Source organism: Drosophila serrata, unplaced genomic scaffold, assembly GCF_035046125.1.
Source record: "Drosophila serrata isolate PLE 108 unplaced genomic scaffold, ASM3504612v1 contig_273, whole genome shotgun sequence".
Lineage (NCBI taxonomy): Eukaryota > Metazoa > Arthropoda > Insecta > Diptera > Drosophilidae > Drosophila > Drosophila serrata.
The window spans coordinates 127,082-154,746 of NW_028257171.1; the positions used below are offsets into that span (position 1 = coordinate 127,082).

The 27,665-nt window shown below is 37.5% G+C and overlaps 2 protein-coding genes across 4 annotated transcripts in view; one reads left to right on the plus strand and one right to left on the minus strand.

The window, feature by feature from the left end:
• Positions 1-377: 377 nt before the first annotated feature.
• Positions 378-1,922, plus strand: ImpE2 (Ecdysone-inducible gene E2). Its single transcript, XM_086834617.1, has 2 exons — positions 378-524; positions 627-1,922. Exons 1-2 carry the CDS (start codon positions 378-380, stop codon positions 1,920-1,922), a joined length of 1,443 nt encoding a protein of 480 aa, XP_086690743.1.
• Positions 1,923-2,946: 1,024 nt separating this feature from the next.
• LOC110177580 (uncharacterized) overlaps positions 2,947-27,665 on the minus strand; it is a 48,593-nt gene continuing 23,874 nt past the window's right edge. For 2 of the 3 annotated variants that reach the window (XM_020944361.2, XM_086834618.1), the window contains 4 exons: positions 9,982-10,065; positions 9,684-9,888; positions 7,015-8,252; positions 2,947-6,962 (listed from right to left, as the gene is read on the minus strand). In XM_020944361.2, the coding sequence (XP_020800020.2) occupies positions 5,697-6,962; positions 7,015-8,252; positions 9,684-9,888; positions 9,982-10,065 (2,793 nt within the window). In that variant the 3' untranslated portion in view covers positions 2,947-5,696. The remainder of the gene's footprint in view (positions 6,963-7,014; positions 8,253-9,683; positions 9,889-9,981; positions 10,066-27,665) is intronic. The other variant, XM_020944362.2, reaches the window with a different exon arrangement.

Here is a 27,665-nt window from a genome sequence, read left to right on the forward strand (position 1 = left end):
GATGGCAAATCGAACTTGGACCAGTACCAGTATCAGTTCAATGACACTCACCGCCGCCAAGAATTGGCCAGAAGGAGGATGGAGTTGCATTGATATTGCTGATATTTTCTCTACCAACTCCTCCTACCAACCATCTCATTTTTTTTTCTCTCTCTTAGCCCTGTTTGTCTTCGACGGCGGCAGCGGCAGAGCGTCGGCTTCGGCGGCTCTGACGGTTTCGTATAAAATGCGTTGGGCCTAAAGAAATTTCAAACAGTTGCGGCCGTGAGGCGCTTGTGATCGAACGCATCTTGAAATCGAAAAAAATATCTTAATTTATTTATATAAAATAGTATTTAAAACGTGAAAGTGTATCCTGTTTTGCTGAGAAAACAAAAATGAAGCCAATTGCCTTGATCCTGTTGTTCCTGGCTGCAAGCCAAGCTAGAGTGGTGCAACTGCCCCAGGATATTCCTGTGACCGTGGTGGAGGAGAAGCAGCAGCCAGCTCCAGTGGCTTTACCTTTGGTTAAAGAGGAAATTAAACCCAGACTTGAGGAAAATATTCCCACAATCAAGGAGGAGCTAAAGCCTGAAATTAAACCAGAGATTAAGGAAGAAATTATACCCGAAATTAAGCCTGAAATCAAGGAGGAGTTAAAGCCAGAAATTAAGCAGGAAATCAAGGAGGAGTTAAAGCCTGAAATTAAACCTGAAATCAAGGAGGAGTTGAAGCCAGAAATTAAGCCTGAGATTAAGGAAGAAATTAAGCCTGAAATTAAAGAAGAAATTAAGCCTGAAATCAAGGATGAAACTAAGCGTGAAATTAAACCCGAAATCAAACAGCAAATCATGAAGGAAATCAAAGAAGAACTTAGGGAGAAATTCAATGAAAGGATCAAGGAACTCAAGGAAGCCATCGAGGAAATTCAAGACCTCAAGGAAAAGCCTCAGGAAATTAAGGAAGAAACTCCAGCTCTTTTAGAACTCATTCCCGAAGAACCCAAGCCAGCTGCCATTAATTTGAAAACACTCTCAGCCGAAGAAGCTGCTCCTGTGCCCGCCGTTTCCGAAGATTCGTCGCCTTTAGAGCAGGATCAATCTGAAAACCAAGAGGATCCCGCTCATCCCCAGGTCCGTCAAGCCACCCAGGCCACACCCACGCAGCAGAGCACCACACAGGGCAACTTTGTCCAGCAATTGATCCAAAATTCACCCATTGGCCAGTTCCTGAATCAATTCCAGCCACAGCAGCAGCAGCAACCCCAGCCAGCTGCTCCAGCTGCAGTCCAATCCGATGATGCCGCCGCTCAGCCCACGCCAGCTCCAACGGTTCCCGGCTTCCTGAATCCCCAGGCTGCCTTCACTCAAGCCACCCAGGTGGTGCAAAATGCCGCCCAATCGGTGGTCAACTCCACCACACAGGCCTTCCAGGGTATCCAGCAGTTTGCCAGCAATTTGGGTAATCAATTCCAGAACACTCTCTCTGGCTTGACCAACTCCCAGCCGGCGGTCTCGACCACACCACGTCCACCAGGTCCCATCCAGCAGTTTGTGAATAATGTTTTCGGTGGTAATAACAATGCCACTGCGGCGGCTCCGGCTCAACAGCAGCAGGGTGGTAATCCTCTCCAGGGTATCATCAATTTCCTGGGCGGAAATCGTCCACAGAATGCCCCAGCTGCTGCTCCTGTGACCGAGGCTCCTGCCAAGCAGCCCAATGTTGATGATAAAATCGATCCTGCCCAGGATGAGGTGGCCGAATTTGTCCCAGACACCGAGAATGAAGTTCGTGCCAGCGGAGAGTCCATCGATGACTCCTTCGAGGAGGCTGCTGTGCCCACCAATGAGGTCATTGTGGTCAATGACGATGCCGGTGAAGTGAACGAACCTGTTGATCCTGTCCAGGTCCAACAGCAACCCGCCGATGCAGTGGCTCTTTGAGGAGGGGAAACACTGACGCACACACTCTCATCCATCATCAATCGACTGATGCCATTTTTTTTTATTGCTATTTTTCGATTCTAGAATCCGAGAATGCTTTGGGAAAAAGGCTTCTTTAGTTTTCTAAGTGCATCATGCAACGCAACAAATTATTTATTTCATACTCTCAGCCCAGGAATTTATCTTTAAATGAGCAAATAAATATCATAAAATATAAAAAAAGCGATTAATTAATAAAGTGGAGAGAGAAAGTTTTATTGGAGGAATAAAAGCATTGAAAAGTTGGAAAGAATTGGACTTTTGTTCTGTTCAGGGTTTAAAATGTAAAGTTTTCACACATTTTTAACATAAATAAATTTTTAACTTTAAATAAATGGAAATAAATTATTATTAATTATAAAGGGAATCGAAATATATATTATATATAAAGTTGTTGGCCAGCAGATGCCCCCAAGATCTTAAAAATGCACATTCCTTAAATCAATTTTTATCGATATTTATTTATGATAATTAAAATTTTTAAAATGTCAAAACTAAGTCAAAAATACCTTAATTTCAAATCGGAAAACTGTTGGGTTTTAGTTTTTATTAGGTTTATAAATATGCATACTCAATATACATTTTAAAAAAATTCAAATTTTTGACAATTTTTTTAAATTTCAACGATGTAACCCTTATAAAATTTTGAAAAAATGTCCTAAAATTTTATTTTCTCCGTAAGATAGCTATATAGACTCCCCTTTTGCTGCTGATCATGAATATATATATTTTATGGGGTCGGAAATGAGTCCTTCCAATTAATATTAGCAATAACATGCAAAGGTATACAAAAAATAAACAAATGAACTCAATTTAATTAATATATTTATTTATAAAGAAACATTAATTTTCCTTTGCTTAATACTTCCGAATGCTTTCCTTTAGGTTATTTTCTTCAAAAATAAAATATAAAACTTTTAATTATATTATTTTACTCATCAAATTTGTTACAACTTTCCCTTTCCCATTAAAAAACAAAAACAAATTTTATTCAAAAATTATCTCATATTTATTTGAATTATTTCCATTTGTTTTTTTCTTGATTTATTATTTTGATGTTTTTTTATTTTGTATTTTTATTTTGCTTTGGTTTTTTTGTTCTTTATATTTATTTTTGTTTCACATTAAGGTGGTTCATTAGCTCAAAAATGTTGACATCAACCGAGACGCGCATAAAATGTACACATTCATTATAAGGCTATAAGTATCTGAAGAATATGCATCGAACCCAGGCGATAGAACGAAGTCTTCCAATTTAAACTAGATGTCGCAGCTGGAGTTGAACTTATGCCCAAATATTTAAGCTAGTTTTCGTCATCATATATATATATCCATTTTTTTTGCTGAAATTCCATTTCAATTTTTGTGTTTTTCTTTTGCATTTTATAGTTACGTTTTAGCTAATGGGGTTTTCTTTTGGGGGGACATTTGGTTATTCAGTTTTAAGCTGCCTTAAGTAAAGTTTTTATATTTTTTCTGATGATTTCTTGAGCTGGAGAATGTTGCTACTTAAAGTTAGAGAGGAAGGGGAATTTATTTTGGGGCAGTGTGTGTGGATTTTGCGGGGGCAGTGTTCTATTGTTTTAGGGAATAGCTTTTTTTCTGTGAGATTTTTTTGATATATAATTACTTTGGATAATGGAAAACTGGTTCGTTGAGCACTGAGTTACAGGCGAAGGAGCAAAGTTTGGAGTGTGTGAGAGTGTGATTATCGGAAATGATTTAGTTACTTAGTCGAGTTAAGTCTTCTTTGAGATTGGTACATGAACTTAATAAGAGTTTTTCTTTTAGTTTTTTTGATTTTTCTTTTCGATAATATATATCATTATAGGATAAAGTGCGTAACAGGCAGAGGTTCGAAGATGGATCCATTCCATCCTATCCATACGATTTGAATTTATGCTAATTAAATGTTTTTATATAAGTAGGCCAAACATAACAGTGTCTTAAAGCATTTCCGTTTTAGCATTTCGCTCAGTGTATACATGGTAAAGTAATCGAGATATATAGATAAAAGCGGGGGTTACCCAAAAAAAGTCTCTGATGATTTGAAATCTCTCTTAAAAAATTATACCGAAAGATATGCTTTTATGTTTTTAAAAGATTTCAAATCACTGAAGGACTTTTAAGGGTATTCCCCCTTATAGATATAGAAATATAGCAGCCGTGTATTAGGTGTGTAAATATCGAGTAAATATTCCTCATGATAATTTTGATTGATGTGTGAGGAGGGGGGATTACATAGAAAAGTATTTGGTTTTTGGTTTTGGATTTTTCTGAAGCCGTTGAATATTGTTTCGTTTTTGTTTTTTGTCGTGGGTTCTTGTGGGTTTGGATATACACGTATATAGGTTGAATACACGATTTCGATTTCGATTTCGATTTTTTGATTTATAATATAAGTACGCTTTATGTATATATAGATGTAAATATATATATATGTGGGTATTACAATCATATGTCTGTTTCAGATACGTTTATAATGCAAATGTCTGTGTCTGTTGTGTATATAGCATGGCATTTATGGTATATCTTTTTTGTTTATTTAGCAATTATAGCAGAGGGTTACAGTTCTCTAAGTATATGAAGGTCATCTAATGGGCAGGAATGAGTACAGTTTCTTATCGTTTTTTTTTCTCCGGCAAAAATCCTTTGTCACTAAGAAGGTACAGTACTTGTGTGTGTGTGTGTATGTGAATGTATATATCTTGATCGATCGGGTCTGCTATATATAGCGCTAAGCTGGACAAAAAATGCTCAATAGAATTGGCAAATAGCAAAAAAATTTGTGAATCGAAAATCAGAATTAGGGATTAAGTTTCTTTCCCCTTTTTCGGTTTCTCTTTTTTGGTCGCATTTTATAAAAATAAAAATTCGTTTTCATTTCTTTTTGGTTTTCATGCTACTAAAAAATATTGCACAATCGGAATCTAGAAAATATAACGCGCTTATCAAATATCAATCGTATATATAGCATAATTATCTGTATATTCCTATAAATATAATTTATGTATATATAATTTTCTGTTGTAACCTAAGCTTGCGTTTGGGTAAAGTTCTCTCGAATGGCTTCGTGGGTTATATTAACATGCAGACATCAAAAAAGTTATATATATATAGATGTATATATATATATCATTGGGAGTAACCATTATCATATGTCTTAGATTTGCTTTTGGTTTTAGCTGCAATTGCTACGGGGATAATGGTTTTTATGGCCTTGGTTTGGGGGTATATTTAGAAGATGTTTAAAAGGTCTAAGGAAGACTTTTTGACAAAATTAAGAGGGGAAATTAGTGACTAAGGGAAGACTGAGAGGAAAATAATATAGTAAATCATAAGAAATATAATTATAAAGATAGTTATATAAACATTAACCAAGTAAGAATCAACCAAGGCCACATCTATATCCATCCCCTTGTGACTATCTTAATTATCAGCTTAGTTATATAGCTCAAAAGCAACTTTAGCTAGCTTAGATCGTAGATAAGTATTACATTTATCGTACATATGTATAGTATTATTGCTATTTGCTGTGTTTAGCATCTGCCGAGAGCCCCTCTCCACCCACTTTAAGTTAATAACTAAAGCATTGCTTAGCCATATATATATATATAGAGCTGGGGTGTGCTTAGTATGAAACTAAAAGTAGCAAAACTAGACTAGAATACAGATTGGTTTACTCTTCGGATCGTAATCACGATACGATTCCGTGTGTCCCTTGACCCCGTTTGCTTATAAATTCGTTTCAGTTCTGTGGGGTGGCAGGATGCCGGAGGATTGACTGGCCACCGCACCGCCGGGTGTGGCCATTCGCACACGTTCTCCAACGCCAGGACCCAGGATACGTCGCTGCATTAGCCTTGCTCCCATGCCGGTCATTGTTCCTCCTCCAGTTCCTGCTATTGATCCAGCCGCTCCTCCATTCATGGACCACTCATTTTGCTTGAGCAGAAACTGCTTCACATTGTACTCCATCTGGGCAATGTCCACATTCTGGGTGGTCGTGTGCAGCTCCGCCTGAACGGACCTCGTCTTGTCCGTATCATTGGGATAATATTTATAGTTGAGTATATCACACGTGGGCTGTTCGGGACAGATCAAAGCATCCGATCCGGAGGAAGTGGACTCCTCCAAAGTAACTCCAACTGCAGAGCTAACTCCACCAACTGACGTAGCCGCTGCCGTGGTGGTGGTGGTGTAGGCCACCGGCAGACCCGATCTGGTGGTTCTCCTATAGTAAGTGGTGCACATTTCCGTTTTCTTGGACGATGATGATGGCGCCGGTGGCACAGTGGTCTCCTGCTGCAGGGAATTGCTTGTGATATCCGTTTTGGGTGAGAGTGAGTCCTCCGTGGACTTCTCCGGATAACCATTGGTGAGCTGCTGCGGTGTGGTCTTGTAGCCCGAATCCATGGATAGTTTCTCTATGGATATGGAGTCCATGCGATCGAGGGTGGAGTATGAGGATTGCCTTTCGGTGCCCGAATTGGAATCACTTGTGGCCGCCGGTGGCTGTTGGAGATTCCTTTGCTCCAACTGCTGGGTATTATGCTGCACCCATTCAGCCACTCGACTGAGCTGCTGTCGTCGCAAAAGGACACTCTCCTGGTAATCGATGGCATCGCTTATGGAACTGGAGTTGGCGGAATGTTTTGGGGAATTCCCTGCAGCAGGCACCTCTCCACCAGCCTTGCTTTCCTCCTTTTCCGCCTCGGCAGTCTCAACTTGGGGTTCCAGCACAGGTTGAAGGGCCACATTCTCGTGGGGAACTGCTGGTCCTTGCCAGGCTTCGACAGCTGCCTGGGCATTGCTCTCCTTGCTGGTGATGATATCCTTGCCATCGTTTAGCTCCTCGTCAAGGAGTTTCTCTCGTCGCTTGTAGATGACCGGTGTGTAGGTCTCTATGGACTCTAGGTTGTCTAAGAGAATGTTACTCTGTCCATTCTGCTGAATCCGCATGGCACACAGACGTGGTCCTCGGTATTTGGGATTCTCCGCCTGGAAAATAAGATTTGTAAAAGCTTCTTATAAAGTTAATCTTGAACCTCACCTTGATTGTTTTGATGAGATTCCTGTTGAAGGTCTCAAACATCTTGGCCCCCTCACAGCTGCTGGTCTTATTGCTCCACAGGCTCTGGACGCTTCCCGAGTTGGTGGACTTGAGCTGAGCAGCTGCTGAAGGAGCTGCAGCAGGTGCAGGAGCAGCTGTAGATCCTGGTGGAGCCACGGGTGTCACAGTCTTACTCGCCGGCGTCGGTTCGCAGACATCCTCCAATTTGGAAACTGTCTGCAGCTGTGGAGGCGCCGGAGGAAGAGGTTGCTCCACCTCTGAGAGATTAGCCTGGGAGATCCCCGCCAGCAGTGGCTTACTGGACTCATCCTCCAACTCATCCGTGGTCGTTCCAGCTCCCGCTCCCGTTTCATACTTATTCAGCAACTGGAGGGCAGTGCCACCGCCATCGAGGAACCTCCTTTGATAGTTGCTCCTCAGCTGACCAAGATTACTCGTCTCCAGGAGATACTTCTCCGCAGCATAGGCACCCAAATGGGTCGTTGGATACATCATTGTAGAGGTGGTTAGCTTTCCATTTACATAATCTTGGGTGTGTCCGCCCGGAATCGCTGTTCTCTCGCAAAGACGATGATGTCCCAGTATGGGATTCACCATCAGGTCATCCTTTTTGGCCGGCGTAAAGAGCTTGTCCATGTCATTCAGATCCGAAACGGAGCTCTTGGTCTCCGATATGACCGAATCACTGGACTTGACCAGCTTCATCAGATACGGACTGTTGGTCCTCGAGGGAGAGTTCAGATTGCTGTTACACCGCAGGCAGAGTTGGGTCAGTGGCTCGGTCAAACCGGAGGAAGAGCCCTGGACTAACTGATGATGGAACTGATGCGGTGTCTGGGTGGCCACCGTATAGGAACGCGAGACATCTGCCAGGACCTGCAGATCCTGTTTGCTGCACTGACAAGTGTCGCAATGCTTCACCTCGTTCGCCTTTAGCTCATCCTCCAGGAACTTGGCCATAATTGTGGGCGAAATCATATCCGGATTGTTGTTACTGCTGTTGTTGTTATTGCTGGTTGTTGTGTGATTTGTTGTTGTTGTTTGATTGTTGCACTTGTTGTTGCTGCTGCTACCAGTTGTTGTTGCTGTTGTGGTTGTGTTGTTATTATTATTGTGATTGTTGTTATTTATGGAGTCCTTGGTATCCTTTAGGATATTATTTGTGGGCTGATTTGCTGCTGTCTGGGAATTATTAACCGCATTTCCATTAGCCGCATCTAAATGGAGTTCGAAAAATATTTTTTAATTAGTAAAGTTTTCATTTTTAATGTTTATTATGTTTTTAGTATTTTTATAGAGCATGTTGCTTGGTTGGTTTAATATTTAATCAAATGAAAATATAGGGTTTTCAAGTTTCTAAATTAAAAATTCATTTAGTTATTTTCCTTTCTAAACAAAAACTTTATTTGTATTCAAAGTATTTCAACAAAAGACCCAGGCTAAACGGCAATTTGTAAAAGAAAATTAAATGCATATTAGTCTCAATAAAAACTTTTTTTCAGCCCTTTTTAACTATGCCATTTTGTGGCTCTCAAATTTTGTGCAACAAAAGCATATTCTGGCCAAAAATATGCATATATTAAAACTAGCAAAAATTGTTCAAATTGATCCACAACATAAAAAAAGTTTTTATTTTGAGGCGCAATCATATTTACAGCACACAAACATGTAAATATTTTCCGAAGCCGAGACCACCCAGGAAAATACAACAAAAAAAAAGGAAAATACAAGGAAAAACAGTGGTTGCACAAAGTTATTTTGCAGTACTTTCAAATTGCAATTATGGTAGAAACAACAATAACAATAACTGAAAACAATAAAACCGAATACAATGGCCCCATAATAAATACAAATTAAATATAAAAATGCAGGCAATTAATGCAAATGAAAAGGCATAATAATGAAACAGGAAACGATGATGTGGAATGGATGCAATTATGAGGCAGAAATCAAATTGTGCATTTATTTGCATCCTTCGCGATTCAGTCCGATTCCTAGAAAATGTGCGAATCAATAAATCAAATAAAAGCAATCATGAGGAAATCATGTAAATCGAGTAAGTCCTGGGAGCAACGAGAAAGAAAAAGGTAATATATTATCGGTAAACCGATACATAGAATACCCTTGCAGGTTTTTATATATGAAAAGATTTACTTGGTTTAGATATTTATATACATTTTTAAAAGGGATATAGGAAAGCTATTCGGTTCTAATTTTATTTATATTTTTATAAGTACAAAACATCTTTTAAAAATATTCATGTGTGTAATCATTGTTATTATTTCAAATCTGAATACAAAATAAGGTAAAAATTAGAATATTATTAAGAACAGTTTATGATTAATACACAAATCAGTGGAAAGGGTTTCCAAAGTCCTCTTAATAAGGATTTTTTCTATTGGTGTTATTTAACAAGCTCCCATGTCCCAGCAGACTTTAAAATTATAAAAAAAACTTACTAGAAAAATGTTACGAAACAAACTCAAACTTAAAAGGACATCTCTTTACAATTTCTATACGATTCCTTATAAAGCTCCCCCTGCAAGGGTATTGAAATCATAATAAAAACCAGGAAAATAAGGCTAAAAACAAACATAAGAATAAAATCAAGTAAAAAATCATAAGGTTGCAAAGCATGGTCTACTAACACCTACCGAGTCCCCTCATCGAATACACCATCGCCGTGGGCGGAAAGGGGCAGGCTGATGGTGGCGGTGAATCTGATGCCGGAAGCACTTTATAGGAAGCTGTGGTGGCCACGCCCACACCGCTATTGCTGCACTCGGAATCGGAATGGGAGTTCGTCTCCAATCGCATATATGCCGACACCTTCGACTGAATATCAATGGGTAGCTGCAAAACGGAACAAAAAATACGCCATTATTTTCAAAAGGGAGGTTGCATTACATTATAGATGGATGGCTGCTGCTTGGATGTGATACCCACCGAGGACACTTTCTGGGGCACAAAACTATCCGGCTTGCACTGCAGCAATTGGATGGCCAGGCTAATGTCAGCCTTGTAGCGTTCCTGTGCAGGAAGAGAACGAGAGCACAGATAAGAGAGGCGTCACGGAAGTGGCATAAACGAGTATGTACAGGTGGAGAAAATATTGCTTACTTCTTAACATTTAACTTTAATTATATAAAATTGAATTTAAAAGCACTTAACCTCATTATAAAATACTTTTAAAATTATATAAAAGCGTATTTTAAATACCTTAAAAAAACCTTGATAGTTCTTAAATATTTTATCTTATAATTCCCATACGGAAAAGAGGAGTTCGAAGGAATTCGACAGGGAATTCTGTTAAGGTTTCATAGATTAATACATATGAATGCTTTATTATTAGTAGTACTTAAAATAAAATTAATACCCTCTCATTCTTAATCTTAATCTTAATAAATTAAAATTTTCTCAACTTAAATTCCCAATTGAATTTTCTCCCAGTGCTTTGCGGTGACTTTTCTGGTGTATGCCTTGTCTGTGTATGGGTTTAGTTTATATAGCTTCTTGCTTCTTTTGACACTTTTCGTATGCAAATGTCAAATATGTTTGCTGTTCGTTTTGTTTTCACTCGACTCCTGTGACTGCAGCAGCGTCCTTTCCGCATTCCCTGCGCTCCAGAAACCCTTTTACACATTGTTAAGCAAACTTTTTTTTAAAGAAGGGTACTACAACTGCGATGTTGGGTTGACAGGGATTTGAAGTTTCATATTTCAATGGGTTATGGTATGTTGAAATAAAATTAAAAATTTTTTAAGGTTGCAGGGTATTACATTTTTAGTCAGCAGCTTAAAACTGTGTGAATGAGTCATTTCCGACCCTATAAATCATATATATTCTTGATCAGAATTAACAGGAGAATCGATCTCAAGATGTTTTAAAGAAAAAAAAAATTTAGTCAAAATTTTCCAAATTTAGAATTGTGAAAATTTGATAAAAATTTAATTTTTGTTTTATTTTAAATTGAGTATGCAGATTTATAAACCTGGTAAAAACTAACAGAGAACTGCTTTCCGAATTAAAATTAGTGCTTATTTTGCTAAGTTATGAGTTTCTAAACTTTTGATTAGTCGAAAAAATTTGATTATAAAAATATTTATAAATACCGAATGATCGATTTCCGATTCGATCTTATAATTTAATTACCAAACTATCTTTTTAACTGGAACTACTTATCTTTATAAACTTTGAAACTAATCTCCCTTAACACACATGGCGTATACTTAATTTAAGGGGTTTCACGTTAAGTATACGCCACGTAAGCTTATTTATTAAAGCCTTATACCCTCTTAGTCAGAAGCTTCAAAAGCAGTAAGAGAGCCATTTTCGACCCCATAAATCATAAAGATTCTTGATAAGCATCAACAGCCGAGTCGATCTAGCAATGTCTGGTCAGCAAATTAATTAAACATACTATGTTTATTCTTTAAACCAAGCAAAGAACTCTTAAAATTTCCTTCACATTCCCAAAAGTTAACGTAAGAAAGCTCTTTAATATATTAACTTCCAGGATATTGAGCAATCGTTTCCCTTAAATCCCCAAGGATCTGGACTTCTTAGCTCGTTTCGCTTCCGCTGCTTTTGTGTTTTTTTTGGTGTCAGCGGCAAAGCCTCAAAAAGTTCGCTTCTATTTTTCCTTTTTTGTTTGGTGCGTTTTTGTTGTAAGTTTTGTTTTATTTTTGTGGCACACACACAACACACACTAAAAGAACTTTTAGATGCCTTTTTAAATTTTCACAAATGCGATGCACTCGAACTTGTTAAACAAGCAACAACAAGCAAGTAACAACGAGTACAGGAGAAAAAGCGGAAAAATGGGGAAAAGCGACAACTGCATTGGTGACCCAAATACAACAACAACACCACCACCACAACAACAATACCACAACAACAACAGCACTAGAACAACAACTTCAACAATAACAACAACAATCGCTTTGGGCGGAAAAATGGCAAATGGGGAACAGTGGCAGTAACGGTATTTTGCACCACGTTTACCAACACTTACACGCCCCGCCGCCCAACCATTTCCCCCCCCCCGCACCCCCAGCTCTCGAGCTCCATTCCGTTTCGGTTGGGTTTTCACGCTGCATTTTCACACTGCATAGCGTTCAGGGAAAAATGGAGACAGTGGAAGAAAATGATGAAAAAATATTCAATAGCCTCAGGTATATGAAGAAGGACCTTCTATCTTGCCTATTTAATTAATTTTCAGTAAAAATATTGAATATTTTTCCTTTTTTAATCAGAGCATAATTATTAATTATTCTAATCATCACATTTTAAAAATAAAGTACTTCTGAACTCTTGGTAACATTTTTATATTTGTTAACTATTTAAACCTTTTAAAACTTAAGGAACCCTTATTAAAAAATTTATTTTCACAATTTCCTTACTACTTAATTGCAACTTTTCTCTCTCTCTGCAATGAAAACAAGAAAAGGCATCGAAGAAAAATAGGGAAAAATACAAGAGAAAACAGAACCTTTTCCTTGCAGGGAACTGCAAAATGACGCCGCTTGCATTTTATGTTCATCTTCCCTTATTTTCCCTTTGCACGTTTTTCTTGGCATTTTTATTATTTTTTGTGTGCGCGCCGCCCAAGACCAGGACTCCAGGACTTGGAGTCTCGCTGCTGGCAGCAATTTTATAAATAGAAAAATGCATAAAAATTGCATGGAATAGAAATGAAATAAATTCCTACCGGGGAAAATCGGGGAGGTCGCTTCAAGGAAGGGGGCGTGGCAAGTGGCAAATAGCAAGTGGCTTGGCCTGGCCCGTCCGTGGAAGTGGCAGCTAAATAAGCGGATGCATTGATTGAACTCGAAAAATGTTGATTGTCAGTTGGGGGAGCGTGAAAGTAATTTCTTTAAGCAGGACATGATGATTGTGCTGGGCATCAAAGGATACGAATTCCAATTGCAATTGATTGATGGATTCCAGGCCACAAAACTTATCTCTACTTTTGGATATCGAATTTATTTAGTTTCTTTGTTGCTATGACTTTTTTTGGGGGAATTTCAGAAGTGGATTTTGAGAAGTGCAAAAAGTTATTTTGAGGTTTGAAAGGAAACCTAAAAATAAGTGCTGAAGAGGGGATTACTTTATAGAAATATGTATTAGTTCATCATGGCAATACCTTAGTCTAGTTTTATTTTCAAGCAACAAAGTAAGTGTCCTAGAAAATGTTTAACAAAAATTCGTATAAATTGCAAAGGTTTTCCTACTTGAGCTATAAAGGTGAAGAGTTTTTCGACAGTTCTTGGACTTGATGGCTGCTTGGCTGCTTAACTCCCTCGGATCGTATTCCATTGATCCCTTAACAGTTTCGCCAAGTTGATTGACCCATTTCTGCAAGGATGCGCGTCTCAGCTCAATCCATTTTAGTGCCACAGCTGCAGCCATAAACAAACTCTCCCGGAAAACCCATTTTGCGAGCTATGAAAAAATCCACCAGCGAGCATGGAAACCCCCATTTTCTTCTTTCAACAGCACTTCAAATTCCATTTGGTGAACCGGGCCTGGACACGTTCGATGCAACGGGGCAAATGCAAAATAAATTCCCATTTTTACACTCTTTAATGAAGTGAGTGGCACGGGGCTAAAGGCAAGGACACGAAGGACACGCTCGACGCTAAATTTAAAACGTGCCACGACAGCCCATCGATTCGCATCGATTCAGTTTTAATTAAAAGCAACCATCGGAACCCGCTCCACATATTCAGGCATTGCGTGATTGCATCGCAGCGAGTGCATGTCGGGGCAGTAATAAAGATAATTGAATCATTAGCGTGTGCAGCTTAATTGTATGCATTTAATTAGCAGCCCATAAAAATTCCCTTCCCCGCCATTCCTTGGCCCAAATCAACATGGTCTAAACGCTAGCTGGCTGACAAAAGCCATAAATCAAACATCATCAAGCTGAACTAATTGGGAATGAGTGGGGGAATAAATGATATTTTTTATGGCAGAAAAGGATACCTTAAAGTACTTTAAAATACCAAAGGATATGCCTGAGTTAAGGTTTATTTAAATCATTAATTTATTAAAATTCAAGATTAATCTATTACTAATTTAATTTGTCATAGAAATGTAACATTCTATTTACATCCCCCTCAAAGAAAAACCACAACTCTTGCTGATAATCATTTTCTACTTAAAAATCTCAAAGCCATACCACACAAGATTTATTTTGAATTACAACCATTGGATAAAGGATAAAGGATAAAAAGGATAGTAGTAGCTCTCAGACACCTCTCATTTAATTAATTCACTTTTTACTACACTATATACTATGCAGAATGCGACAAAAAATTCCCTGCATATTTTGTGGCTTGCAGACGTGCGGAAAAAAAACTGCACGGCAAATGAAAAGGGAAAAGCGTACGTAGTATATAAAAAAACGGAAAAATACTATTAAAAACGAGAGTGGGAAACTCTCCTTTAGCCGCAAAGGAAAAGCCGAACACATTCGTAGGCCGCAAGTCTGATTGCCTTTTGTCCCTATGTTTGTGTGGCTTTCTACAACATTTTTTTTCGCCAGTTTTTGGTTTTCTTTTTTTTACACTGGCTCGTTCCCCTTCCGGTGGCTTAGAACTCGTCACGGCTTTTGTGCAATTTCACGCTTGTTTGCTGACCAACAGCTGACCGCAAGCCAAAACCAGAGGTCCTGCTGCAAAAGGAGGAAAAGCGCGCCGGGCCTTTCCGCGGGACATTTTCCCGGAAAAGGTGGCGGCGACAAAGAGGGGCAGCACTAGAGGTGGCAACAAGAAATGCTTAAGTTAGTTTTGCAAGAAAGTTATAGAAAAAATATATATAGAAAATAGAAAATCACATAATTTTAAGTTAAATGTGGTTTTAAATAGATTTATTTTACTGCCAAATGTAGTTGTATAAAATACGTAATGTGTAAAACATATTTCTTTATACAAAAATGCATACTTTTCGATTCAAAATATTGAAATTTATTCAAGAAATAATTGGTTTACAGTAGGAATGAGATATCCACTTAATTTATTATCCATATTTAAATTTAAATTATAGGAAAAAGTATTAAAAATTAAAATACGTTTTACCTAATATTAGAACTAAATACCTTTCCTCGAAGCAAAAATCTCTACATAAAAATCCCCCAAAAACTGGACAACACTGTCCCACCTAATATAGAAAATTGTCCAGAGGTTTTCCCCGGAAAATTCCATAGCAGCGGCAGCGGTGCCGGCATAAAGAGCTTCATATTCGTATATGCCATTTGCGGTGGCTTTTGATTTGCCAATAAAACGCGTTGACAGCACGGGAGAGAGTTGGCATTTTATGAATGGCATGCGAAATTGTCAAATAGCCGCGAGGGTCCTGCCAATGGCAGTGCCTAGCTTCATAATGAATAATAAATTCGCTTTAGCCGGGGAAAAACAATCAAATTGGGCCAGAGGAAATTACACATTAGCAGCTGGGTGTTTTTTTTTCGGGTCTGGGCAATTAGTAAAATGAATTAATTGCTGCATGCGAGAGAGAGAGAGAAAGAGCCGCCTTATTGCACTCGTTGGCAAGGGGAGGCTCATAAAATATTTAAGCGTTTATAACTCGCTAAAAGTTGTCATAAAATATGCTCCGAAATGGCTGACACTTTTGCGGTTTTATAGCGTGAGAAATTTAATAGTTTCTCTCTCAGGGAACTCTATATGTTTTAAGAAATTTTTGAGATAACAAAGGGTAATAAAAGAGGTTCTGTCTTGGCAAAAATATGTATTAGAAATTGAACTACTACATGTGTCCTCATTTTAATTAAGCTACCATTTCCAGCAAAAACCCACAATAATCGCAGACAATTTTCCTTGTTAAATTATAAACAAATTCTATGTGAAAACATATTTATAATTGTCATGTCATACATATTCTATCTATTCCCATTAAATGCTAAGCCCGCATAAACATGTGCATGTCCTGGTGGCATGTCCTCCCGCCGGAAAAGCGAGTTGGGGAAGGCTCTGTTTGTGTCATTTGGTCCACAAGAGATTTGCACACAAATAAACCGCACATACACACAGATATAGTACATACAGGACTCCCACACAGGATGTAGGATGTTAGCCTATAGCCGACGATGCATGTGCACAAATATTATGGTTAATTATGTGGCACAGTTACCCACTGCCACGCCCACACACTAACCCACACTTGGTAATTTTCCGGACTCTAATTAACATTTTTTTGTATCCCTGTTCCGTGTGTTTTTCAATGGGTTTTCACTGCTGCTGGTTTTTCTGCATCTTTAAGTCCAACCAACCGCAAAATCAAAACCACAAATGCAAAATGCCAACTGAATTATGAGAAAATTAATTTCGCACAAATTACAACAAGTGGGAGAGGATGAGGAGGAGTTGGAACAACAACATAGAGCATAGAGCAAGGGCACAAATTGCAGCCAGAGAATTGCATAGTAAATTAAGTTACTGCGAAAGGGGTTTTGGCTCAGGGGCTGCTGAATCTAATTAGTTGCTCAAAAGCCTGCCTCAGCGCATAGAGTCGAGGGTGTTTTCCAGGGTGATCCTGTTCAAGGAGTAGCTATACAGGAAGGGGGTGTATTTTAGGTGCCTGTTTTGTGGGCACCGGCAGATAGACGGAGACAGGCATTTGAGTTAAGTGAATCTGCATGTCATTCATGTCAGGACATTTAGTGCAGCAGGATGCACTAAGCACTAAGAGAAAGAATCGTAAGATGGGATTAGAAATGCATTTCTGGCGAAGAAAATGTGCTTGAGGGGATTATGAATTAATTTGTGGAGGAGAAAGCTTGGGAGATTGTATAAGAAATACGTATTTTGAGTATAACTGCGTAATAGATGAATGAATATGGAATTTTTAAAGCATTATTATGGGTAGATTGTATAAGAAAATAATTAGTGGGGAATAATATATGCTAAATAGGGATCATGAATGAATTACTAAAGGAGAAAACATAACAGATAATATAAAATAATAATATAAATAAATAATAAAATAATAATTAATAAACAATAATATAAAATAATAATAATAATAGATAAATATGCTAGATAAAATCTTTAACTGAATTATTGAGCAGATCTCCTTGAAATATTAGAAAATATCTTCAAATTTCTGATCGATTTCCAATTCGATCCAATAATACTCTGCCTCTAGCTCTCCAACTCTCCAACTCTCTGCCTCTCAATCACTTTGCATCTCTATCACTCTGCCTCACCAACTCTCTGCCTCTCTCTCTCTCTAACTCTCTATGCCTTTCTCTACAGACAGCGCTTTCTCTATAGCGCTCTCGCTCTCACTCTCTCTATTCTCTTTACTCCCAGACTATAAATAAGGCGCGCTGCCGCCGGGCCGGCCTTAGTCTGTGCGCGGCCCCCCACCTGTTAACATCTATAGTGATCGTGATAGTGATTCCCTTCGATCCCAAAAGGATGACGGGGCCATCCCAATACATCTGGATAAACAGGAAGAAGCTAACTTCGATGATACGACGAAAAGCCTAATTGAAGTCCCCAAGAATATAAATCTACCCTGGAAGGAAGTAATGAATAACACTACGGTAAGTCTTAAGCATGACAATTATTTCATATATATATATAAATATATAGATGTTATTGGAGCGATTAGCCCTAGGTCTTTATAAGTAGTGAAAGAGTCGTTTCCGACCCTATAAACCATATATATTCTTGATCAGCACAACAAGGCGAATCAATCGAGCCATGTCCAGAAAAAAAAAAATGTCGAAATTTTTTTCAAAACTTTATAAGGGGTTACATCGTTAAAATTGTTCAAATTTGACAAAAATTTTAAATTTGGTAAATTTTTAAAATATATATGCAGATTTGACAAGCCTTTAAAAACTAGAACAGAAAAGCTATCCGTATCATATTTGATGCATTTTTGGCTGAGTTATGGCATTTGAAATACTTTGATTTAACCAAAAAAATTACCATATAAAAACATCAAATTATTATATATTATATCAGAGGTAAGTCAATTTGTAGACTCTTCTCATTGCCAAACCATTTAATTCCCCTTTCCCCAAACTATACATATATTTCTCTCACTGTTGGTTAGCGGCTGCTTATACATCTTGCCATAATTAGTTAGAGCTTGACTGCGTCCTGACATTCGGATTTATGTGATTAATCTGAAGGTGCATTCACTGCCCACCGGAAACTACAAATCCAAAAACCGAATAATCGGGCTGAAAAAAAAAATAGCAAACTAACTGCATGTGTTGGCCCAAAATTTGCTTAGCAGAAACAACAAGAAAATGCTGAAATGTCAACATTTCCCCATAAATACACACACACAGAGAGAGAGAGAGTGGCAGAGTCACAGACACACACATGGGCCCAAAAATTAGCATAAGCGTAAACATTGCCAAGTGGCTCTTTTGGGGGTGGCTAAATGGGGATAAGGGGGGGAGATTCCACTTTTGGGCCAAGTCAAACATTTTGGCACTGCATTAAATACACAGAATTTGCACAATGCCAATGGCCAGAACCAGAGACAGAGAGACAGAGTGGGAAGGGACGTGGGTTAAACATTGCCCAGTGCCAAAAGCAAATAAAATTGGCCAACATGGCCCAGGACCCGCACTGATGATTGGGAAGTGAAGTGGAGTCACACCACTATATAGCATACTATATATATGGAAGGGCTTAATGCTCGCTTGTGCGTGGCAAATTTGTAGAATTTACATTTTTATTTTGGCCAGTGAAATATTATGCAACACATGGCGAGCATTAAAAGGGTTCCGGAAGCTAATGAAGGCTGAATCACAGGCCCAAATAATACCCTTAAGTTGAGCGTAAAAATGGGGAGCTTATTCCATCTCTAAGTGGGATTACATTTGTATAATATATAATATGCCATTATACATACTTTTAATATTTCATAGAGCGAGAGAAGATAGCTGGACAAAGCAATTTGCTGTCTTTTGGGAGGCTTAAGCAGTTTGTGCACCTCACAAAAATCAGCATTAAAGGGATATAAGTACCTTAAGTCAGTAATGAAAGTTTATGGCAAGTAAAATCATGTAAATCTTTTGTTATAGCCTTAAAATTGTATATATATTTTCACATTTTTAAGTTCTTAATAAGCCTATTTAAGAGATGAGCTGTACAGCTTTTAATAAAAATATATAATGATTTTAACCAGCTTTCTTTGTATTTAAATTTCTTAAACTTTTGTTTTGTATTCTCACCCCAAAACCAATCCCAAAAACCCCAACATCTACAGCATAATGTATTCCTATAAGTACCTGACTCACAAAATACCCTTTAATGCTAAATAATCCTTGAATGAATGCACCTAAAACATCCCTTAAGAAATATATATGTATACATATATTGGAATCCCATAATTGTCTTCAGTAAATTCCTTTTATGGACAAACTTCCCGAGGAATGCAATCAATGCCTCCTGGCATATATCAAGAGTTAACCCCCGTATTATATTTGATACCAATGCGTTGAACTTTTCACATTGCCATTGACAAAGTTAATGTACCTTTTCCGCCTGGCCAGAACAAATATTATAGCCTGGCCTAAAAAAGTAGGAGAGAGAGAGAGAAACACAGGCAGAACTAAAGCGAAATCATTGAAACTTGTATGGGGCGCATCATTTATTCATCACGCACAGTCTGAATGACAGAAAGACATGGTCGTACATTATTGTATGGCCGCCCTCACCACTCTTGTATATTCCGTATCCCATATCCTATATCCACATCGCATATCCTTATCCAAACACACACACACACAGGGGCGAGTCGGTCAATCATGAAAATGGCCATAAATATATATGTATCTGTACTGTTTGCATTTGTATTTAGAATTTTGTAGTTGCTTCTTCGATTTGAAAGTCAGGAAAACCCTTAAGATCTGCTTGGTCAAAAGTGCCAAAGTTCCTTGTCTGCCAAAGTCAACCCCAAAAAGCTAATCTTTCTCTGTATATGTGAGAGTGTGTGTCCTTGCTGATTTATTCCAATAATATATGTATGCAAGTGTAAGGACATCTTTATCTGTTTGCTGACCGCATAGCATAGGAAACCATTTTTAAAGCATACTTTTTTGGGCTGTGTCATAAGGAAATCCCAAGACAAATATTGATTTTATTTATGGATTAGTTTTAATAGAAGGAAGCAATTTAATTTACGGTTTATTTAAGGGAACAATTTTTAATTTATATACGAATTCTTTTTTGCTTAAATTTATGTTTATATTGAAAAGCTATTTCACAAGTAAGTGTTGTTTTTTGGATAGAAAATTTGAATAGAACATTTTAATTGCTATTCTTGCAAAGGAAGGAGTAAAATATCCCTTAAAAATGTAATTAATATTTTAATGGTATTAAAAAATATCTTAAAGAACGTTGTTCTGTTAAAGAAAAGTATTCATTACCCCAATAATTGTATAACTTCATGTTAAAGTTCCTTTGTAATACAAAACTCATTCAAATTTATCATTTTTTCAAAGCCAGATAAACTTTGTATTGTCATAAGAAATTCCAAAGAAATTGTTTTCAAGCGTAAGATAAGTTTTTTCCTTAAGAAAAATATAAATTGTCTAAAGTTAAAGTCCAGTTTCTTTGGCTTCTCATTTAAATTTCCCTCTAAGGAGGTTTGTGTAAAACCGAAGTGGAAAACCCCAGATTTTCTGCACCTGTTAGCTTCTCTCGTGCCGCCTTTTGCCTTTGCCTTTTATTTTCTTTGTGGGTTTGCGTTGCCTTTTTTTCTTCAATTTATTTTTTTTGCTCCTTTTCTTACCAAACGCAGATGTAATTATTTTTAATGAGCGACTGCAAAATTACACATGAAACACATCAAGGAGGGGCAAAAAAAGAAATGTTTATGTATATATGGGCCGAAGTGTGTCTGGCAGGCACAAAGATGAAATAAAAAGGAGAAATGTCCCCTCAATTCACAAAAAACAAGAAAAAAAAGACGGCAGGCTGGCAAGAAAGGGCAAAATTCAGAGTGAAAAATGTGGAAAATCACGATGGAAAATCAGAGCAACCCCCTAAGGCCATCAAATCTTTCAATCTAAAATCCAAATATTGTAACGAAATGAACAGCTGGCCCATAAAGCAACGACAGCCAAGGACATCGGGATATATGTATAAATCTGGGCAGCTCAGGATGATGACTATAGCCCAGGACCTTCACACACAAGAAAATCAGTTAAGGTGACAAGGAGTACAAGGATAATTGCCACGACTATGAGATGACCGAGTTGGTAAATTCGGAACATGAAATTAATGGCTCCATTTATATGAATCTCATGGTAAGGTTTATTTTCTTTTTGAATCAAGATAATTGTTGATAAAAAAAGGAGTCTCCATTTTTATATTCTCTTAGATCATAAGTGAAGCTAATGAATTTTTAAAATATTTAATAATATAAATAATTAAAAATACATCATCCATACACTCTCTTATAATTCCAACTACCCCTTCTTTCTTTTCGCAAAGAAAAATATGGAATCACATTCAAATTAAATTGACGGATCGATAAAAAACAGATTTTCCATAAAAATGCCTTTCAATCAAAAAATATAAAAAACAAAAATACACAATAAAATAAAATAAAAAGGGAGCGGCAGACACAGTCATCCGACAAAAAAAATAAATAAAGAAAACAAATAAAAAAAGGAAAATCAAACGCGAGGACGTCGACATTGCGTAAGCGAAATGTGTGAAATGTTGAAAAGAACAAGACGAGCGTGGAAAATGCGGTGGGAAAATCCTGGGGGAAAAATCAGGGTAAAACATATCACGATGAATCATGCAGCCAGTTGGCGCCAAATGTCAAAAACAATGCAACCTCGCAATGAAAGCCAACACACCAACAAATTATGATTTACAACAATTGCCGCGGATGGAACACGAAAAGAGAGGGGTATATGGGGCAAAAAGAGAGGGGTATGTAGGGACTAAAAGAGATGGCTATAGCCAGGGAAAAAGAAAGAAAGAGAGATCGAGGACAGTAAGTAGAATGGAAGGAATCGTCGTAATTACAAATGCCGAAGGAGAGCAGGGATTAAGTATCCGCATTGTTACATTTATACGTGCACGTGTTGCAGGCAGCGAAACCAAACGAGATATTGTTCTCATTACACTGAGAAAAATACGATTTAGTATTTAAAATATAGTTAAAATGGTATAATTCTAAGGTTTCTGGGGAAAAAAGAAGTTAGTAGTATAATTCTGAATATTTTGAAAGATCAAAGATTTTATTAAAAGAATTCAAAAGAAATTTACGGGAATTATAAACTGAATATAATTTATATTTCAACAGAGAAATAGGTTTCAAAAGACTCCTTGAAATAGCAAATATAAATATATTAAATATGTTTTGGGTTTTATTTAAAATTTAATATAGATTGTAGTTGAAGTTAGCAGACTTAAAGACAAGGAATTTATGCATAAAAACAATTATTCTTAAAGCCAAACTGTATTATCCTGTGAACTCATCTATTTTCTATCATATATTATCATATCATTTATTATATTTAAAATTACATATCTATATATATATATATATACATTTCTCTCTCTGTACACAACAATATATGTGATTTGTTGCGGCTGCTTGTGTTTCGTCACTTTGCGCCAGAGAAAGTTGCACAGGAAAAGAAAATTTATTTGCGTGTCGAGAAGAAATAGGGAAAGGGAAAAACAACACAGAGCACACCAAAAAAAAGAAGAGTCCCGTGGAAATGCGTAGCATGGAAAACAATAAAGAAAAGCCCGTGGTCTGCGGATGGAAATGGAAGTGGCGGTGGGAGTTGGGAGTGAAAGTGTGGAAATGTGGAAATGTGGAGTGTGCGGTGGGTGAGGGCAATGCTAAGCAGTTGCAATTAGTGTGGAGTGTTTGGTTACGAGGAGAGATGGCTGAAAAGGATTTGGTGGGCCGACCGTGTGTGAATAACGTGGCCAAATTGATGGATGTGTGTGTCAGTGTGTGAGTGTGAGCCAGCTTAGAGCAACCATAAATCAAATGAAAAGGTAGGTAACCCAGATCGAAGTAATGAATAGTTAGGGTTCGCCGGCTGAAGAGCAGCAACAGTTTGATAAATGTTTTGGGGGAAAGTATTCCCCAGAAACTAATGTATTTTTAAAAATTTAAATAGGGAAATTTTAAAAGGCTTTTTAATTAGATTAGATTTTTATTCTTCCTAATAAAAAATAGCTAGAAATTATTGCCAAATTCCTGAAAGACTAAAATAAAATATATTAAATAGGTAAAGGACTGAAATAAATACAGAAATTATCCTACAAATATGCCTAAGACTTTTATAATTTTCCTAAAATTTAAGTAATGGCTTAAAGAAAAATCCTTTCGAAAATCTCCTATTGATCTATGGAAAATTTGGCCAAAAACCAAAAGCAGCTTAGCAACGCAAAAATTCATAACTCTTTTTGGTTGACTTGCCTCAACTCTCGCACTCAGCTCTTGCTCTTTGCTCTATTTATTTAATATTTATTTCAATTTTATTTATTTACCACACACTCACACACACACATACACATGGTGAGGAAAATGTGATGCCAAAAACAAGGACCACATAGAAAAACCCAACAATTTCGGGGGCTAAAAACTTTGAAGAGCGGCCGGAAAAGCGGCAAGATGGGGGAAAATAAGGGGAAAAACGCACAGTTGTTGCTAAAAGACCAACCAAAAGGTGTTTCAAATGTGTTGCCAAAGTGCTTAAAGTGCCGGGCAAACTATTTGCTCACAATTTTCTTGTTTTTCTCCCCTCCCTTCTGTATATACATATATATAGGTTTTTTTCTTACTCCTCGAGGTTTGCCATGTTTCCCATTTTGTTGCGGCGACCAAGGAAAAGATCGAACAAAGTTTTTTCCTTGGTTTGGCAGGAAAAGCGAGAGAGAGAGAGAGAGAGCTAGAGCTAGAGCAAAGTGATAATGTGCACAAAGTAAAAGTAGCAGCAACCGAACAACAACCAAACAACAAATAACAACAGCAACACCGAGTTGTAAAGCTTTTACACTAAACAACAAAGTTAAGCTGCTCCCTATCTTCTGCAGCTGCACAAGTTTTATGACTACAGAACGAAAAAAAATGGTACAACAGAAATACGAAGAAATGTTTTACAACACGCACGTGCAACGCGGCGTATGCGCAATGTCAGTCTCCCAATGGTTGTAAATGCATAAAGGATAAGTAGCGTAGGGAAATAAAACCGCATTAAAGTATTTCCAAAAAATAAATAAAGGAGCAAGATTTTCCTCGAATTCTAGCCAAAAAAGAAATGCCAAGATTGAGGCTTAAAATCAAAGTAGGGAAAAAATAAAAAGACAATGCCGGGTGAATATAATAAATTCGGTTTACTCAAGAGATTGCATAAAGTTCCTTGAAAGAAGTGCAAGGATTATAGGCAGAGATCTGCAAGGATTATCTCTAGAGAAAAATAAGCATATTTTGAAGGCTTTTGTTTTTCTTTTCTTGGTAACAATTTGTAATTCTTATATATAGAAATTCGATGTTCTTTTCCATATTTTACCCTTTCAGTTTTAGGCATATAAAAAAAAGTAAGGATTAAAGGTAGAGATCTGCTTGGATTATCTTTGAATAAAAATAAGCATATTGTAAAAGCTTTTTTCATTCATTTTGACACCCAACTTATACATTTTTTACGAAGAAATTTATTTATTTAGTAGAATTTCCTTTTAGATAATTTTAATCCTATAAAAAAAACCGACCATAACTTTCCTTGAAGTGCACAGGAAGTGGCACTTTAACCCGCTTGGACATTCTGTGTAGCGATTCCACAACCCATCAAGATTGATTTATGTAAATGATTGCCACACTTTGCGCCAGATAATAAATAACCCCACGGCGCCAAAGGAAACTAATCAGAAACTAAAAGACAACAAAAGTGATAAAAACCAGAGGCAGGAAAAGTAAGAAAATAAAAATTATAGCCAAGAGGAAAACCCAAAGGAAACTTCACCGTAATGCAGCACTTGGCTTTTGGCTTTTGACTGACGGACAGACGTTGCCCGGGACAGACGTTTTTTGCATGCCACTTAAGCCATTCGCTGAGCGAAGAACAAAGACCTGGGAAAGAGAAAGAGACAGCTGCTGCGGCATAGAAAGAGACCGAGCTAGAGGAGACACAATGATATATGGCAGATTTGCGTGCCGCAGACGAGGAAGTTTCCATCTACGCCAAGTCCGCTAAGGGCAATTCAATATGCATACATCAAGTGCAAAGATACGAATACCACTATAACCAGCTCCAGTTCAAGCTCCTGTTCCAGATCCAAATGGGAAAATGGGAAAACTTAAAGTTGCCCGAAGATCTATTGTAATTGCGAATCAGTATTCTAGAAAATTAAACTTCTTCATACCTAAAACTGTTCTTAAGTGTTATTTATATTTAAATTTAATAGTTAGTTAATTAATAATGTGGTATATTTCATTAAATTCCTCTTATTACCTATTAATTATCTCAGAAAGAAAAGCTTTTCTAAGGAAGCAAAGTACTTTGATATACATTTCCCTACTACCGCTATTATTACTATTAACTTACTTAATATTCCAAAACTCCCCCTAAAATTAACTTTAACTCGCCGCTTGACTAACTTTGACATTTTAATTTGAAGGGCAATCAGCCACAGACCAATTCGCTGAAAACTGTTTCCATTCCCCGGGGAGGGATGCTAACAACAGTTGACACTTGGTTTTAATCGCTGTACCGAGGAAAAGGGAGTGAAGCAAATTAAAAAAGCTGCCAACTAATGGTCCGCACCGAAAACTCATTTGTGCACATGGCCACACTGCATTGCCCCCTCTGCCCTGGCCACACTGTACACTGCACACTGCTCCCGTGTCCTGGCACGGACGGACACCCTTTTGCATTAATGGCAGCACCAAGCCAACGCAGGGTGAAAACTGGAAAACTTGGAAATGAAAATTGCATAACTCCGAGCTGGTCATAACCCCACTCAGAAATCCCGGCCAGGCACATAACATATATGAAAATGCGATAAAAATGGCTAGAACGCCTGGCTTTCCTCCTGCTGCACATGAATGTTGCATGTAATTCCATGGATATAACTCCACACGTACACATCCTATATATATATGGCAGTGATATATGCATTTGTATTTACAGCTTTTGATTTGGCCATTTTTCATTTTGGCATTTTGTTTGCTTAACAGATTTTATATCCCAAAAATTTGTGCGCCCTGCTTTTGTGGAGTTTTCATTGTGAAATGAAGCCACTATGCAATTTATGTGTGTATGTTTGCTGTGTTGCCATAAAGCTGCACAAAAAAAAATAATAAATAAACATTTCAAGCTTATGGGTAAGTAAGGGGTTAGGAAATTCCCAAATGGAGCTACAAAAAGTTTAAAAGTTTTTGTCAGGATTGAAAGTTTGTTGGGTCTGAAATTGTAGCAGATTATTTATTCAAGTAATTAAGTTGCAGATGAAAGTTGTAATATATTTGTTTTTAATTACAATTGCTGGCTTATGAATTATTTATTATTAATAACCATGGTTTCTTTGATGTTTTAACTATAAGTTTATTGTAAAAATTCCCTTCTTGACCAACTTAACGGTCTTCCCTTTGAAAGGAGTACTCACTCATTCAATTATACTTGACAAGCTTAACCATATCCTTAATAGTTAAGTGCCCCATATCAGTAACTTCTTCTAATTTCCCCCACTTTCCGATTCGTTTGGCAAACATCTTGAGCCCCTGAAAATTGGCCACATTTATGTAGAGTATCCTTGAGCATTTCCTCTCTACCTGCTGCCACATTAATATATCTTTCTAGCCACTTGAGCATTTTCTGCTTTTGGCATGCAAATCCAGCCAGACCCATCCACTGCCACTAACCATTCAAAATCAACCCACTTTCGGGCTTAAATTGCTCTCAAAACTAAAGGCTTCGCGTACACACACACTCCCCTGATTCCGACTAAATTTAGAAACCCCGGCAGCCCTTTTGGGAGAGGGGGTTAAAATGTGAATTCCGGCCACTAAAAATAAATGAGAGACCAAAGTTGAGTAAAGTAAGTAAAGCTGCTATCATGATTGATTCACCAAATTAAGGCTAATTGCATGAAAAATATGAGGTGCACATGTAGTAGCATGAAGTCGGGGTTGAACCTCAACCTCAATTAAGGCAAAAAAAAAGCTATGGATTTACACTGAAAAAATGAAACTTAGAAACTTTAATATACCCTAGAACACATTTAAACATTTAATTTAAACTCAACTTAATAGGTTTCCTGACTCTAGAGGACACTTAAAAACTTTAAATACTATTCATTTTACTTTTACAATTCATTTATAAACTTAAAACTAAAGTTTTCAGTGTCCCCAAGTATATATAGACGGCGCCATGGACATGGACATGGACACGGCTCCGGACACGGACACTCAACCCTGGCCGCGCTCTATGGGGCACAAAAAAATGTATAAAAATAATAAAACGGAGCTCGAAACTTGGCGCCAACATTTTGCGTTTGGCGCAGACATTAAAATGCTTAAAATATCGATTTGTTACCACAGAGAGAGAAGAGAGGCTCAAAATACAATGCCGTCGTCGTTGCTGAAGCCATTTGGGCCAA

Excerpts from the sequence above, each read along its gene's own strand:
- ImpE2 (XM_086834617.1), top strand. The coding sequence starts at position 378 with ATGAAGCCAATTGCCTTGATCCTGTTGTTCCTGGCTGCAAGCCAAGCT. Across the intron at positions 525-626 it reads TGGTTAAAGAGGAAATTAAA|AAGGAGGAGTTAAAGCCAGA; the intron begins CCCAGACTTGAG and ends AAGCCTGAAATC.